This window comes from Rhinolophus sinicus, linkage group LG09 (genome assembly GCF_036562045.2).
Source record: "Rhinolophus sinicus isolate RSC01 linkage group LG09, ASM3656204v1, whole genome shotgun sequence".
In the NCBI taxonomy this organism is placed as follows: Eukaryota; Metazoa; Chordata; class Mammalia; order Chiroptera; family Rhinolophidae; genus Rhinolophus; species Rhinolophus sinicus.
Window position 1 is genome coordinate 105,334,991 of NC_133758.1, and position 14,994 is coordinate 105,349,984.

Genomic DNA, 14,994 nt, shown 5'->3' on the forward strand with positions numbered 1-14,994 from the left:
AATTTTCTGGTACATAGTAAATGTTAATTATTATTTTTTATCATTTGGTATCATTAACCTCAAGTTAATATTTTGTCTATTTGAAGCCTTAATTTCTGTCACAAGTTTAATTTTCAAGATCTTTTTGTTTGTTCTCTGTTCCTAATTTATAGCCTTCTGTTGTTTTATGGATACAATGTCATCTTGAATTGTTGGGACAATTGAAGAAATTTGGGGGAAAAAACCTTCAACATGTAAGGTGGACACCAAAACAAATAAATAGAAACAAAAGCAAGTAAATAGAAAAAATATAGAAATCTTACAAGATTTTTGGGGGTTGGCAATGCTGAAGTTTTCTTCTGTTTCCTACATTGACTATTTTATCATAGTACCTCTTTTCTATTAATTTGTTTTGGTGTGTATCCTATATGTTTGAGGCTTTAAAAAAAATTCCTCACAATTAGGTTCAAACTATATTTTCAAGGAATGTACGTAAGTATCATGTCCTCAGTGAGTCAAAGCAGGGAGCACAGATGTCAGTTTGCCCAATTGTTGGTGATACTAAGTTTGAGCATTTGTTTAAGGTGACCCCAGCCAGTGTCTTCGTTTTCAAAGTACCCCTTTATCTTTGTTAAGTAAGTGATGTTGGGTTGATAACTTTCAGAATGTGTCATTTATTCATACGCACTTTTGTATTCTTCTTAAATTTACAATAGTATAGTCTATTTTGTCATTATCTATTTTGATTCTCAGATTGTCCAAATTTAACCAGAAGTCCTTTCAAGCTGACTTCTTTTTATGTGTTTGTTGATGTTTGAGCACTTCCTTTGTCTGGCACAACAAAATATTCTAAGTTCACCTTGTACTGTCCCTGCCCCAGACCTGGAACCAGCCATTTTTCCAAGGAGCCCTGGTAGCTTTTTTTTTTTTTTTTTTTTTTTGGGGGGGGGGGTAATGATATTTAGAAACCGAAGATCTGGGGGCTGGGTCTGCTTTTTGCTGCTGAGGTATTATTGCTTCCAGGCCCTTTTAGTGGACTGTGCTGTGGCCGTGTGTGCGCACGCACCCATGCTTGGTGTGTTGTTGTATCTATCTGATACATACTTAAGTTCATTTGTTTTCATTTATATTTAATTTCAGTAGGGATTTCCCCCAATCCTTGTTTATTTTTTTGTCTTTGAATTCATATATCTTTAGTATTGTTCAAAAGTCAAAAACTTGATTAAAAAGTCTACTAAGGATTACCTTCCTAATGTTTTTCACCTCCTGTAGGTAACATGTATGTAAACTTTAGTTTTGAAGTTTATCCTTGTTTTTCTTTTTGCAGATACACATGTATACATGTATTCTTATTTACTCTTCTTTCTTGCATAATAGCTAGCGTAACATATGCATTCTTTTTCATATTGCTTTTTCACTTAATAAAGCCTGGATACCTCTCTGTATCCGTTTAAAGAGACTTTCCTCATTACTTTTTTTATAGCTGTGTAAGTACTCCATTGCGTAGATGCATAATGGTTTATTCACTAGATCTGTTATGTGTTTCCAATATTGTGCTATTTCAGAGTGCCACCCACAGTAAATTATGGTGTGTGTCTATTTTAATTAAGACATAAATGTATTATCTCTCAGGGATCTGTGAGTAGACTGGGATTGGCTGATGGGGTTCTGGGGCTCACTTGGAGCCTCTCAAGCAGTTGCAGGTGGAAGTTAGAGTTGGAGTCGTCTGAAAGTCTAAAGCAACTCAGCATCCAGGGTAGCTTCCTCAGTATGGCTGGCGATCGGTGCTAGTTCTGAGTTCTGAGTTCAGGCTGTCAGCTGGAATGCCTACCCATGACTTCACGATGTGGCTGGGGCCTCCCAGTGCATGTCAGCTGGGTTCTGAGAGGGAGTGTCCCAAAAGTGAGTCTCTCAAGCGGTCCAAATGGGAGCTGCAAGGCTTCTTAAGATTGATCTCAAAAATCCCAGAATATCACTTCTGCGTTCTGTTGATCAAGCAAGTCATTAAGCCTGGCCCAGATTCAAGGGCAGGAGAATTAGGCTTCTTAATGTGAGGAGCAGGATGCATGAAATTGGCAGCAACCATCTTTGGAGACATATACCATAGTCTGCCTTATAGCAGCCACAATTCACATCTCTTCCATTTGTAAAAAGGAATTTTCTTCCCAAGACCCACACAGTTTCATCCCATTAAGGCATCAGTTTGAAGTCTAGGATATTTTATCTAAGTCAGGTCCAGATATGGGTGAAGCCTCTCAGGTACAATTCCTCCAGCACAGCTCCTCGAGAACAGTTCCCCTTGAGCTGAATACCTTTTTGAGATCTATGTTTCTCCATATGACTTTGAGTTACTGTCGAATGTTCTTTCATTTTACTTGATAGGACTGCACTGAGCATCTCTTCTAGGGCAGCTTTAGTGCTATTGAACTCCCTCAGTTTTTGTTTACCTGGGGATTTCTCCCTCACTTTGGAAGTTTTGGTGGATATAGGATTCTTAGTTGATTGTTTGTTTGTTTTTCTTTGAGCACTTTAAGTATATCAGCCCATTGCCTTCTGGACTCCAAAGTTTCTTGTGAGAAATCTGCTTATAATCTTACTGAGGATCACTTGTATGTGATGATTCACTTCTCTCTTGCTGCTTTCAAGATTCTCTCTTTGTCTTTGTCCATTGAAAGTTTAATTATAATGTATCCTGGTGTGGCTTTCTTTGAGCTCATCTTACATGAAGTTCGTTGAGCTTCTTACATGTTTATATTCATGTCTTTCATCAAATTTAGGAAGTTTTCAGCCATTATTTATTCAAATATTCTCTTTGCCCCTTTCTCTCTTCTCCTTATGGGACTCCCACAATGCATATATTGGTGTACTTACTGGTTTCCCACAGGTCCATTAGGCTCTGTTAACTTTCCTTCAGTCTTTTTTCTTTCTATTCTTCAGACATAATTTCCATTGTCCTATCGTCAAGTTCACTGATTTCTTTCTTCTGCCTGCTCAAGCCTGCCTTTGAATCCTTCTAGTGATTTTTCATAATTTTCAAATTTAGTTATGCTTTTTAGCTCCAGAAATCTTTCAGGTTTTCTATCTGTTGATATTTCCCTTTTGTTCATACATTATTTCCTTGGCTTTCTCCACATCTTCCTTTAGTTTTTTGAGCATTTTTAAGACAGGCTTTTAAAAGTCTTCATCTGGTACATCTGCCATTAGGTCTTTTTCAAGGACAGTTGCTGTTGATTTTTTTTCCTTTGAATGGGCCATACTTTCCTGTTTCTTTGTATGCTTTGTGTTTTTCTGTTGTTGCTGAAAACTGGACATGTGAATTTTAATAAAGTGGTAACTCTGGAAATCAGTTTAATCTCCTTCCCCAGGGTCTGCTGTTTTTTTTATTACTGTTTTTTGGGGTGTTATAAGCTGTCCCTTTGCTGAGGAGCATCAGCCTGACATACAAACTGGAAGTCTTCTAAGATCTTTTCTGAATCTTCCTTTGGACATACACAGTTACTTTCTCAGTTTTTCCTTATATGCAGTTGTTTTTGAATGTCCTAGTCTTTAAAGTTTGGCTCCTAAAAGGGGAAAAAGAGAAAAGTGAATGGGGAAAAAAGAGTGCAGGCCCTTTAAATCCCCTTGAAGTCTCTTCAGCTACAGTCGTGGTTGCTTAAAACAATAGTGGGAGGTCCAACAACAGTGACTGCCCTACTCTTTGTGCCTCCTGGATCAGAAGCAGCAATGAATGATCAGAGCACAGATTCCCAGTATTTAGAGAACAGGGTCTTTTTGCCCACCCTAGCTCCTGCAAGCTGTGTGCAAGCTGCTCCTGTAACAAGTGTAGCATTGCCTGTCAGGTGGCCGTGGGTGGAGGAAGGGTAGTTGCTACAGTGCTAAGAGCTGAAATTAACTACAATGTACTGTCCAAGTCTCCCCCTGGAAGTGGTGAGCCTGCAATAGACTCCGGAGTTCCAAAATAGTCATCTCAGTTAGATTCCACCAGTGCAGTTGTCTAGGTGGGGAGACAGATTTCTCCAGGGCTTTCTACTCTGCCATCTTCCCAGAATCCTCGATCTGTGCATATGTCTTTTGGTATTATCTGGGACCTACCTTCAGGGTGAGATCCTAGTAAAGGTATTGCTAAGATAAATACATATATAATCTAGTTAGATACTGTCAAATTACTCTCTGTGAAGTTGTCCAGTTTTGCACTCTCACTAGCAGCGTATGAAAGTACCTGTTTCCTGACAGCCTCACCACCAATGCATTGTGAAACTTTTCAGTTTTTGCCAGTCTGGGATGAGTAATTATATCTTAATGTAGAGATAAAGTAAAGCCTAAGGAGAGAAAACAGTATATACAAAGAACCACCTGAAATTTTAGTTTTTAAAAATGCATTTAATACAGTGTGAAAAACAGTGTTCAGAATCATATGTTTCATTTAGCAAGTTAAATACCTGGATTAAGTACCCCTGCCAAAACCCTTTCCTAATTTGTATAAAGTTTTGCCTGAGGTTTTCTACTGTGACTCATTTGTTTCCTGTGAGTTTCATGTCACAACAAAGGGAGGCGAGTGTCTGTACGAACACGTGTGTACTGGCTGTAGAGAGCTGCCAGAAGCTGAGGCCACTTTAGAGGCTGGTTTCTTTCACCACCCTTCTTATTAGCTGTCGTCTCGTGGCACTTCTGCTCTCTGCACTTCTGCTTCAAGAGCTCCATGTGAACCCTTTCCCTCTGTTTGCTGATAGTTTCTGTTCTCCTCTAAGTCTGGCTTACAAATGAGCCAGGATGGATACTGCAGCCTATCTTACCTACATGTTGACTTTCTGCTTCAGCGCTTTCTGGCTGACCAGTGTACTCGCCTGCTGTTTTTTAGTCGCATTTCTAAGAAACACGGATTGGCTCAGACCATCTTTGTGTGCTGCTTCGGATTGTTGTTCCTAGCCAAACTATAAATTGGCTTTCTTGGATCAGGGGTTAAGCAAGCAGCTTAGGGATGTCCCGGGAGGGAGCTGCAGAGTGACAGGGAGACAACAAGGACCCATGGATGGACAGTCCCCTCGGTAAGTGAGCGGCAGGATAGAGCTGAATACATAACATATTCTCCCCTTCAGTGTACCAGTTTATGTTTAATAGAGTACTTTAGCAAAGACTTATAGCAGGTTGAATATTATAGGAAACTAGCTAGTATTTAAGTGTCAAAAATGGAGAAATCTGCCCTGTTTTATGATGTTTTTTCTATTTGCATTGTGCCTTTAGAAGCATGATGTGGCCTAATGACCACTTCACTAGAAGTCATGTGTCTTAGATTCTGAACTTGATTTTGCTGTGCTGAAAGGCTTCACTTTCTTCATCAGATACATGTTTAAAATGTCAGTGGAGTAGAATAGTTTCTAAGGTATTGTATTGTCCAGCTATAAAACTCAAATTGTAGAATACTGAGCCGGGGAAGGTCATTTCCACAACGATGGTCAGAATACAAAGCTGTTATAACAAAATCGTAAGTTCAGGTGAATGTGAAAAATTAGAAACGAGAATGATTGGACCCATATATTAGAAAAAGACATGGGAGTTTTGTAGTGCACCACATTTTCCTCATCTGAACTTGTTTTATTTGCAATGGGATGATCCTCACAAACTGATTTGTCAGATGTCCCAGTCACAAACTCTCCCGCAACTGTAAGTTGCACATAAGTAGTATATTATTGTAAGTATAATAGTGAAGTTTGAAATGCTTTTTGTCTTCAATGCTTTAAAAATATATATAGTTGGATATTCAGAATAGTTAAGTAACATGATTTTCTTTTACTTTTTAGGATTTAAGTGCCCTGTATGCTCAAAATTTGTACCCTCCGATGAAATGGATTTGCATCTTGTGATGTGTTTAACAAAGCCAAGAATAACCTATAATGGTAAGTCCGATGCTTTCAAATACTATTTTCAAATACTATTTTAAACATCAAACCCTTAGATGTTATGAATTTCATGTTTCAGGTAAAATTTAAAAGGCAAGGAAGGACCATCTCTGAGCCCTAGAGGCCAACTGGTATTGTAGTTAGGTCTGGTGCTTTGGCTGTGCCATTATTTCCTGACCACAATCTCTAGATATTCAAAACCCTAGGAGAGATTTTCAAGGATGTTTTGGTACATTTTGAAATACATTTGAAAAATCTGTTTTGAAAAAAAAAAAAAAAAGAAATAGTTCATTCCTGACTTTAAATAAATAGAATAAAATAAAGGAAAAAAATTAAAAATTTTTTTTTGTTTTCAAAATTTCATAAATAAAAAGACAGACTTCAAAAGCCTATGAGAAATTTCAGATTTTTCAAATGTAAAATTTAGTTTGAAATAGAGTAAGTAGGAAGAGTACCAGTGAACAATGAAGCCGATTGGAAGACTGACTTCAGGCAACAAGTGTCGTGAGTACCTCTCAGGTATGAGGTACAGGGTTAGGAATTTGGGATATAACAATGAATAAAACAGAGATGGATCCTGCAAGCCTAGGATCATCCAAAAGTTTAATTCCAAGCATTTAGTTAACAATCTGAGGTTGCTCCTCAGATTTAAGAAAGAAAAAAAAACGTTGGGAGAGGGAGAATTTACACTGAAACGAATATGTTACTTTGAGTAGCTTTTTTTGCAAATTGATTTAGGAATCTGTCTAATAAGACAGACAGTGTGCTTCACCCACACTATGTATACAAATTAGTGACAGTAGAGCATGTTTTCCAGTGAATAAATAAAAGTGGCTTTTAGTAAATGGACTTGCTGACTATACCTGTTGATTATAGCCAAACCTTTTTTGCATTATGAACTTGAACTGGCTACTTTACATAATCTAGTTGGAATTCAGTTACTTAAGTAATAAAAAGCGTTCAAATTCAGGTTCAAAACTGGAGGTAAAAATGATTGGGCTTGTTTCATATACGTATATTCCATTATCTTATCATCACCCCCCCATAATTATTATGTTTACACAGGTGTCTTTAAAATAAATATCCTTACATCTTAATACTCTGGCCTTGAATTTTAAAAGCAGAAATGTATCTCCTTTGACCATGTAATATTTTGCATGCTGAATGTACAGAATATAGTCTTTCTGTGTGTTGATATTTGGCAGATTTTTATTTCCTGATTTAACTGTGCTCAAGTCATTAAAGTTTTCTACTAAATCACTTACTTAGTATCTTAAAGATCCAATATGTACCTTCTGCTTGGGGATACTGTAAACCAAGGATTCAGGGTTTAAATACTTGACAGTATTCTAACTCAGAAGTTAGTAAACTTAATGCAAAAAGTAAAGTTGCAGTCATTTTTAAGAGTGGCTACCTACTTTAAGGTAGGTAGATACATAATTTTTAATTTAAGTGTATATTAACTTTCTCTAAATATTCACAAGAAGCAAAAACAGCTTCCTCATAAACATTATATATAGTCCCTGAACTTTTAAAACTTGGACAGGACCAACTGCAGGGGAAAGGAGGAGGACCTTTGATTGGCGGATTTAGGTTAGAGAGGCGACATGTCAGTCCTGTGCTTCCCCTTTACATGTTGATGGGAATTCTGACACCACTCTATAGGGGAGGAAAAATAATCCTTCTACCTTTTTGAATTTTGGGCTAAGACCCCTGTGAGAAAAGACAGATTAACAAAAGAAAAACAAGCAAAAGTTTATTAACATGTATACCTGCTGCGTACATGAGAGCTACCCAGGGAAAAATAAGCAAATCTCTGAGGTGGTTTAGAATGTGGGTTTAATATCATCTTCACCTAAAGACAAAGAAAATGAGGGTGGGGATGGAAGGTGGGGAGGCCAGTTGTGGGAGGTTGCGAGGGGAATCACAGTAAACAAGGGGTTTGTTAATGCTGATTTAAGTTGGTGCCTTTTTCACTGAGTAAGATCCTCTTGAAATACTTTCTTGTGATTTAGAGTCGTCCTTCTCCGACTGGTACAGAGGGGGAGACATGCTCATATACGAAGATTTCCTTTATAAGTGTAAATTTCCCTTACAGAAGGGTAACTCCTACTCTGTTTTCAGAGCCTCTCCTGTGTCTTTTCTTTCTCAGTCATCTTAAAATAATCTTTATTATTTTATGCCAAATCCTTATGCCAAAGAGGCATATCTTAGGTTACATATTCTGCTATTCTTCACCCCCAAATATCATCTATCACAGGTGTTGAGTCTGTGAAAACTGGCCTCTTTAATGCCTAGGTAAGGCATCTAGGGTTATTATAACGTTTCAGACAAGGTAAGAGGATCTCTGAAACAATCTTTAGTCACCTGGAGTCCTCACATTTGAATTCCTAGAAGTTGATTTCACAGAGAGATTTGCATCAGAGAGAGTGGGCCTCTAAATTGTGTTAATAATATGTTTGAGAAAAAAAAATTGAACTGAATAAATCTGAAGATCTAATTGGCTTTGTTCAGTGAGTTCGGGAGTCGGGCACCAGCCCATCTAGCAGATAGAAAGGAGCTGGGAAGGGCTGTGCAGACGGGGAGGCTTTTATAGGCAGCAGGGGACTAGACAAGGAAGTCGTTAATAAAGAGCCAGCAGTTCCAGGCTGGTCACCTTCCTTTAGGGGAAGGCAGGGTCTGTCTGGCAGATCATTTCACTAGTGTTAACCGGATAATTCCACACTGACTGGTAAAAGGTTACATCCCGGGAGAGGCTGAAACTGCATTTAGGTTGGGTATTAAGTCTTGGTTTGCTGACTTGGGGCTTAACACAAGTGACTCCATTTTCAGCCTGTTGCCTCTTTTTTAACAACTCAATCAAGAGAATTTTATTCAGCACAGGGCTTATTAATTTATGCTTTTTGCAGCCTTTTCTAAAGTGAATCTGAAATTTGGAATTTTGTTAAATGTATATTAATTTAACTGTCTATAAACATTTCATAGTCAGCAAGAATAGTTGGACTTGTTTTTCAATCTGGATCTATTTACAGTCAAATTCCAGAATAGGATGAACTCCAGAGATTTGAATATAAGTTGGTGATTTGGAGTTTCAAATTCATGTCACAGAGATGGTATTATAAATGTTGGGTTGGTTTCCAGACATGACAACTTTTTTATTTTTATTTTTTAAAAAAAATATGTAATATATCCATGTACCCAAGTCCTAGAAACTGAAGAAAATTAACTGGCCAGGTGGAAGCTGTCAGGGGTCAGGCAGCGGGCTCAGCAGAGGATCAGGGAGGAGGCCAGGTGATGGTGGCGGGAAATGATTCAGAATGATGTGAGGCGTTATCTATTGCAGGTGGTGTTTGGGCAGGATGAAAGGAAACTCACAATGCCACAATGAGTGTTCAGATTGCCCTACGTCAGGGACGGCCTACTTTATATACTTCCCCTCTTTCATGTGCTTCATTGTTAGTTTATGGACCTAGTAATTCATTGTGTATGTAGTCTGTGAACCTAATATAAATTTTATGAGCTTAGAGTCTCTTCATTTCCTTGTTCCTCATCTTCTAAATGTTTCAGAACCAAAAAATGAAATAAAATGATTGTTAGCAAATTCTTAGTCTTGGTTTTATTGGTCTTTAAACTTCCCTGGGTCACAGCATGTTTTGTATCCTATGAAGCTCAGCGTTTAGTTTAGACTCCTGTGATGAAGGACAGGGGGATTTGTATTTGAGAGACCTTGGTTTGATTTGTAGCTGGTACTATTCGTGTCTGCAGTTATCTGGAGGAGGTGTAACTTGAAATAAGTGGATCTTCTGAGAGTTTATTGTAAACTCCAGTGGTGAGTAAAAGCAGAGCCTTTGCAAAGTCAGAAAGAATTGTGGGCAGAGTAAGATGTGACTTACTCTGCTAAAGTAAACATATTTGAAGAAATAGTGTCAGTCGGAAGGCAACTTGTTCTGTAATGAAAGTGAGGAAAAGGATCCCAACTTGTGTGCTGTCTGCAGGAGAATATCATATTCACTCAAACACTGAAGATAGATTTCAGCAGGCAGTCAGCACTTGATTCCAGTGTGCACATGCGGCCTTCTGATGTCCGGGCTTTCCAGGTAGTGTGTTTGCAGGGAAGAACATATTTTTCCCCTGTATAGATACTGTTTGGCTTTTCAGCCAGTTGTGGGTCTCATTTGAAGTTATAAACTTGTTTTCTGCCTTCCATAATACATTTTCTTGGTTTTAAGATTTTGCTCCCACCTTTTAATCTTTCTGAATTCAGGATGCTTTCCAAATGGGCATATCTCTTATAACTGAGGTTAAAAAAAAAAAAAAAAGTTGCCAACAACTACCAAACAGAATTTTAAGTAAGGAGGTAGTTATTGCCTGAGATTCTGTGAACGTGGCCTTCTCTGGAAGATTTCTGTTAGTCTGATTTGATGTCCTTGTTCATTTATTCGCATTGATGATTTGTGTGATTGAGTTTTAACTTAAGTGTGATTCCTGATTGTAGTTTTAAATGACCTCATAAAGATACATTATGTGATGGCATTGAAGTGAAGTTGTTTTTTGTACCATAAATCGACCCTGAGGCCTTGTGGTGAAATTAAATGCAGTGGAAAGTGTCAAAATCCCTTATACTATGTTATAGAAATTTCAAAGTAGGTGATATCGCAGAAGAGGTTAGCAAAACTATTCTAAAACGCACATGGGATTCCTATAGGAAAATACAGTCACCTTCTATTTAAAAGTGAACTTGTGATGAAAAATTAAAAATATATGAGGAGAGTCAGCAGATGTGATTAGAATTATCACCCCAAGAACTTTAAAACTATAAATGTGTTTGTTTATTTATTTATTTATTTATTTATTTATTTTTTAAAGATTTTTATTGGGGAAGGGGAACAGGACTTTATTGGGGAACAGTGTGTACTTCCAGGCCTTTTTTCCAAGTCAAGTTGTTGTCCTTTCAATCTTAGTTGTGGAGGGTGCCGTTCAGCTTCAAGTTGTTGTCCTTTCAGTCTTAGTTGTGGAGGGCGCAGCTCAGCTCCAGGTCCAGTTGCCATTGTTAGTTGCAGGGGGCGCTGCCCACCATCCCTTGCAGGACTCCAGGAATTGAACTGGCAACCTTGTGGTTGAGAGCCCACTGGCCCATGTGGGAATCGAACCAGCAGCCTTCGGAGTTAGGAGCACAGCTCTCCAACCACCTGAGTCACCGGGCCGGCCCAAATGTGTTTATTTTGAAATCATTAAAATCATGAAAGGATGAACAGGAAATAAGTAAAATATAGTATGTATTTACTTTGTAAAGGTAATGGATCAGAAATGATCATACAAAAAACTTTACCATAGTTACATTCTTATCCAGTTACCAGAATTGTACACCTCTTTTATATGGTGCTGAAATCAATTTTACTGCCCTTCGTTAACATAGAGCTGCTCAAAAACACCAACTTGCATTTAAAACTTTATAAAGAACAACAGTACATTGTACAAAGTACAAACTTTGAATCAGTTTGCTGAGTTCAGATCCCTGTTTTGTCACTTAATGGCTGTGTAATCTTGGTCTTCTTTTGTGTAAATTTAGGACTAGAAGTAGTACCTATCTCCATAGAGTTATTGTAAGAATCGAATGACAAATCATACGTAGTTCTTTGTAGGTGGTGAGCGCTAAATAACAAAACCTGTTGATATTGCTAAGAAATTTCACCTCTGACTTGGAGAGGTAAACATATAGTAGGTGCCATATTTAACATGTGAATAAGTCTAAAATATTTTTGATATTTTATTCTAAAAGCCCATAATTTAACTTCAAATTAAATATCTAAAAATCTTACATGGCAATGATAGTTTCTATAATATTATAGATGGGAGGTGAGAGGATAATTAGAAAACAATGTGCTCTCATGATGTGACAATTTAAAGGTGCAATTTATGAAAGAGTATTTTCTTACTTTTTAAAATAAGTAACATGGTGACCTACCTATGCAGGTGAAATCTGGAGTCTAAATTTGATGACAGGCAGCTTGCTTAATCTTTATAAAAATACAGATCCTTTCATATTCTGTATAGAAATAGACATACTGTAAAAAGATTACTGTACGTAGATAAATTTTATCTTGAGGTCCATTTTTTCCTGTGGCTGATTATAAGAAGATACATAGAATAGAAATTGAAATAAAAATATATAGCTTAGCGAGAAGGAAGACAGATCTGATCTCTAAAGCATGAAGTAGGTTTCAGATTGCATTTCTGATAGCGTTAATGAAATTTGAGAAGGAACATGACATCTTTTTTCTTTACTGATTGTTATTTGTCTCATCATTTCATAGCTCTTTATAATAAGCTTTGACTTTTCTTGTGTTCTCCTTATCCTTGTATCGCTTTCAATAGTTTTTTCTTTTCATTCCAACATTCAAAGTAAGCTTTCTTGGTTTTAATAAATCAGAAAAAGAAATAAAACAGACCTTAAAAAGACTCGGAGTGCAAAAAAAATCCACGTGAACCTCTGCCCTCAGAGGAAAAAGCATTTTTCCCCAGTCACAGTTCTTATTTTGGCTAAGATATGAAACTGACAAACTCTCACTTTAAAGGAATTCTAATACTGATATTTATAAAGTGCATTTCCAAGTTTACCTCATTTTATGTTTCCTCTATGTAAGCAAAGCTAGGACTCAGCCCACATCTGTCAACAGTTTTGCCCTTTCACAAAACGTTTCATATGTACATAGTAAAAGATAAATTAGTCTATTTAGACACTTCATCTAGACCTTGAAAGGAATAGTAAGATTTGGAGAGAAATAGAGAGTGTGTTTAGAAATAACAACTAGGCAGGTATAGCTTGGGGCAAGGGAGAATGATAAAAGAGAATTGAAGGTGAGAAGGTAAATTAGGGCTTTTATAATGAAGGGTTTTTAAAATAAATTATTTGGAACTTGGAAGATTAATCTTGCATCCATATGCAAAAAGGTTTGTAAGGCAAAGAATTTCTTTAAGGACCAGTTTGGAGAATAGTATGGAACTTGATGTGGGAAGTGGTTACATGATGTGTTGTGGGGAGAAAGAGACAGATACCTTCGAGGGGCTTATAAAGGAGGAGCTGGTTTAGTTTGGCTGGAAATGGGGAAGGAGGAGTCCCAGGTGGCTTGAGGGTTGGCAGTGGAGTGACTCAATCAAGCGTGGGGAGCGTGACGCGGGTGAGAGGACCTGGCTGCTCTGCGCAGGCCTGGACGGTGGTCTCTCAAGTGTGAAAAATTAGGAAATGTGATTCTTCTTTTTAAAAGAATTTTTCCAAAGGAGAGGAGTAAGGGTTTTTACAGAGGGTCATTGACCATTTTGTTGAGTTCAAGAAAGGCTTTAGAGAGGATTATTAAAGAAATGGCTTGTGACTATTTTTTCAATGAACCATTTTTTTAAATGTTCCCCCCCCCCCCCACACACACACACACACACACACTTCAAGTCATCTGGGCCCTGATAATTCAAAACACTGCCCTGGATTTGCCTCAGACGTGGCTTTGGGAAGTATCTTCCCAGCCACGGAGTGGTTTGGTTTCAGAGTAGCAACAGGAACACAGTAGCTCTCTGCCTTTTGGGGAGTTGGATTTAACTCTTAACATTTTAATAGTGTATAAGGTAATATAAGATTAAACGTAATAAAGAAAAATATTCTAGACAGTCCCTCTCCTTTGCCATCTGAATATTTGTAGTATTTATAACTTGCTTGGTTTCTTCTATTCACCACTAGACTGATTTTGGAGTCTGCAGGCTTCTTGACCCTCAGCACCTCCTAGATTGTTGTTACTTGGGTCTCTTTTATCTTAATTCCTCTAAACTGTACTCCTCAATTTCAAAGTCTTCCCTTGTAATGCTGTTTTAGTATGAGAGACACCCAGATCTTTGGTTTCCAAATACCATTCTCCATGAGAGAGAACCAGGGCTCCTTGGAGAAATGACGGCTTCTAGGGCTGGAGCAGAGACAATAGAGAAGAGCCCGGAGGTCTTGTATTGTCTGAAAGTCAGGAGGTGCTGCTCAGAAACGAAGAAGATGAGTCTATGTCAGGGGGACACCGGAGTCAACCTGAAAGGGCTCCCAGGGAGCAATGTGAGCGACAGAATTACTGTCGCACGGTACTGGGTTACAACCCAAAGTATAAAGTAAAGAGACCTGAGTGTATCAGTCAGTCAGTAAATCAGACAGAAGAATAAAAGTTTAACCTGGAGACTTAATCCTTAGGAGCAAACCATTCATTTCTTCCTTTTTTTTTAAAATGTTTACATTCCCATTTGTTGTGATGTAAAATAATTTCCTTCCAAAATTTTCTAACGTGCCCTATGTGTGCTCTGATTTTCAATACCCCCAGGATACACTAAAAACACACTACTATATGTGGCACATGTATAATTTGAAATGCATAATCTTAGTTTATTATCAACGTTACTGTAGTGGATGAAAGGGATTTAGGGTGATGAGAGCTAGTTTATTGGCCTCAGCAACAAAAGACTTGATAATTTTCTCTTCCCCAGGTTTTAGAGGGAAATGGTGAGTTAAATTGGTTAGGTTTTATATGGTGGAATTCTCATAGTGAGGGTTCCTTTTGTGGAGTCTTCCTCTCTAACTTCAGAGGGAATATGTAGTTGATTATTCCTTAACATAAGACCCAACTGGACTTCATGTGTTTACATCTCTAAGAAAGGTGTATACTGTCTTTTGCTCAGTGCTGTTTTTTTTAAGATTTTCAGTTTACCTATCAAGGAACATGGTTTGTCTCTACATTTGTTTTGAAGTTTATGTGTGGTATTTTATAGTTTTGTTACTGTTATGAATCGCATTTATTTTTACCATTTCAACTTCAAACTGGTTTTGCTGGTATAAAGAAAACTTATTGGTTGTATGTGAGTCCTTGAGTTTTCTAAATATATAACTCGTGTGCAAATGAAGATAATGTCTTCTAGTGTCTACGCTTGTTTTGTTCATCTGGTGCCAGTGGGCGTGGCGTGCCTGTTCTGGCTTTAGTGTATCACTGTTTAATATGCTTGCTTTGTTTTGGTAAATCATCTGTATTGTAATATGTCATTTCTCTTTCTATTTCACTTAAAGCAAAAAAAAAAAATTATTAAATGTTTTTTCTCCCTT

General features: G+C 37.6%; 1 protein-coding gene across 5 annotated transcripts in view; it reads left to right on the forward strand.

Annotated features, from left to right (window-relative positions):
- Positions 1 to 14,994, forward strand: part of ZNRF2 (zinc and ring finger 2) — a 79,975-nt gene that overhangs the window by 36,204 nt on the left and 28,777 nt on the right. For all 5 annotated transcript variants that reach the window (XM_074340940.1, XM_074340942.1, XM_074340941.1 and 2 more), the window contains exon 2: positions 5,778 to 5,873. In XM_074340940.1, coding sequence (XP_074197041.1) covers positions 5,778 to 5,873 — 96 coding nt within the window. The remainder of the gene's footprint in view (positions 1 to 5,777; positions 5,874 to 14,994) is intronic.